The 1,775-nt window shown below is 56.7% G+C and overlaps 1 protein-coding gene across 1 annotated transcript; it reads left to right on the top strand.

Moving 5' to 3' along the window:
- Positions 1–6: 6 nt before the first annotated feature.
- On the top strand, positions 7–1,771 carry LOC110392090 (cytochrome P450 2J2-like; the record flags this gene model as incomplete). The annotated part of the gene is made up of 4 exons (XM_021384045.1): positions 7–369; positions 498–699; positions 1,241–1,403; positions 1,608–1,771. Coding segments are annotated over exons 2-4 (516 nt in total), but the record flags the coding sequence as incomplete, so codon positions are not given.
- Positions 1,772–1,775: the final 4 nt, after the last annotated feature.

The following is a 1,775-nucleotide window of genomic DNA, read 5'->3' as shown; positions in this document are numbered from 1 at the left end:
GGCCGCGCGGCGCGACGGGAACACGGCAGTTGTTAGCCAGCAGCAAAACAACGCGCACGCCGACATTGATCGGCGCAGGAGAAGCGACGGGACGGGGCGGGACGGGACGGGACGGGCCGGGACGGGCCGGCAGGAGGGCCGGGAGCGGGGCTGGTGTCACCGGCGAGGCGGGACGCGCTGGTCCCTCCGCAGCGCTCAGCGCCCTCTGCGCCCTGGCAGCACCGCCCCGTGGCAGCGGAGCGTCGGCCCGTGAGTCAGAGGCTTTGCGGGAGCTCCGTGCGGCCTCATCTCGCGTCCCTCGGGGCTCGGCTCTGTCTGCGGCTCCGCGTGGCGGGGAGGCGGTGGCTGCGAGCGGGGCTTCTTCACGAGGTGAGAGATGCGTGGCTGGAAGGCGGAAGGGCTTTAGCGACCAGGTGTGGCTGAGGCTGAGGAATCAGTGGCCCCAAGGCAGCCCCGAGGCCAGGCCAGCGCAAGCCCCTCTGCGTTTGTGCCCACAGCTGCAGACGCCCCATGCTGCGCTTCCTCTGGGACAGCATCTCCCTGCAGATGCTCTTCGTCTTCCTCTTCATCTTCCTGCTCGTCTTCGACTACATGAAGAAGAGAAAGCCAAAGGACTTCCCCCCCGGTCCTTTTTCCTTCCCTTTCCTGGGAAATTTGCAACTTTTCCTTGCCAAAGACCCTGTGGGTGCAACGCAGAAGGTAAGGGGATTTGCAGCATGGGTATGGGGCCAACCCAACCCGAGAAAACTCATCAAAACTCAAACGCCACAATTCACAGTGGGCTCTCTGTGAGTGAGCTGGAGTTTGGCCAGGGATCAGCAGCCAACTTGGATGAGATTTGCCCTGGGCTATAGAGCCATATCCTTCGGTCAAAGGGCATGGCACAGTGCCATGGGTTTGATTGAAGCTGTAGCTGGGCCTGATGGGAAGGGCGACTGGGAAGAGAGTTAAACAACTGCAGGAAATCCTTGCTCAGCTGAGTCTTGCAAAGCCTGGAAAATGCAGCCTGGTGGGTTTTACACCAACTCCAGAACACTGTTGTAAGAAATGAGGAAAAAGATTGTACACAATCTATCCAACACTTGTGCAATTACTCCTCTTGCTCTCCCAGGCTCTGCTTGCTCTGTTTCCTCTGCAGGTCTTCCATTCTCTCCCTTTGGGTGCCGGATACTGATGCTTTCCCTCTCCCTGCAGAAAAGATCATTGCAAATCAATCCCCTTTTCTTTTCCTCATCCGCAGTTTATTGAAAAATACGGAAACATCTTCAGCACGCAAGTGGGCAGCATGTCCTTTGTGGCTGTAAATGGGCTGGAAATGATCAAGGAAGCCCTTGTGACCCAGGGAGAGAACTTCATTGATCGCCCACAATTTCCAACAACTACAGAACTCTTCAACAAATTGGGTGAGTTATCAATGGAGGTATGGACCTGAAACACACAGTCAAAGCCTTGGCCATTCAAACATGCCAAAAGTCAGTGCCATGGCTTTGCATTCTCAGAGAGCAGAGTCAGCAGCGTGGCTGAGCCTCCTTTATCAAGGCAGATTCCCTCCTGCTTTTTCTTACTAAGGGCATTTACCTTCACTCACTGTGGAATGTATCTGCCAGGGCTGGTCTTCTCCAATGGGCACCTGTGGAAGCAGCAGAGAAGGTTCACGTTGACCACCCTCCGGAACTTTGGCCTGGGGAAGAGGAGCCTGGAGGAGCGGATACAGGAGGAGTGCCGATTCCTCACGGATGCGTTCAGGGATGAGCAGGGTGAGGACCGCTTCCCTC

This window comes from Numida meleagris, unplaced genomic scaffold, assembly GCF_002078875.1.
Source record: "Numida meleagris isolate 19003 breed g44 Domestic line unplaced genomic scaffold, NumMel1.0 unplaced_Scaffold959, whole genome shotgun sequence".
In the NCBI taxonomy this organism is placed as follows: Eukaryota; Metazoa; Chordata; class Aves; order Galliformes; family Numididae; genus Numida; species Numida meleagris.
Note: the sequence above shows the minus strand (reverse complement) of the source record. Positions and strands in the feature narration are given on the sequence as shown.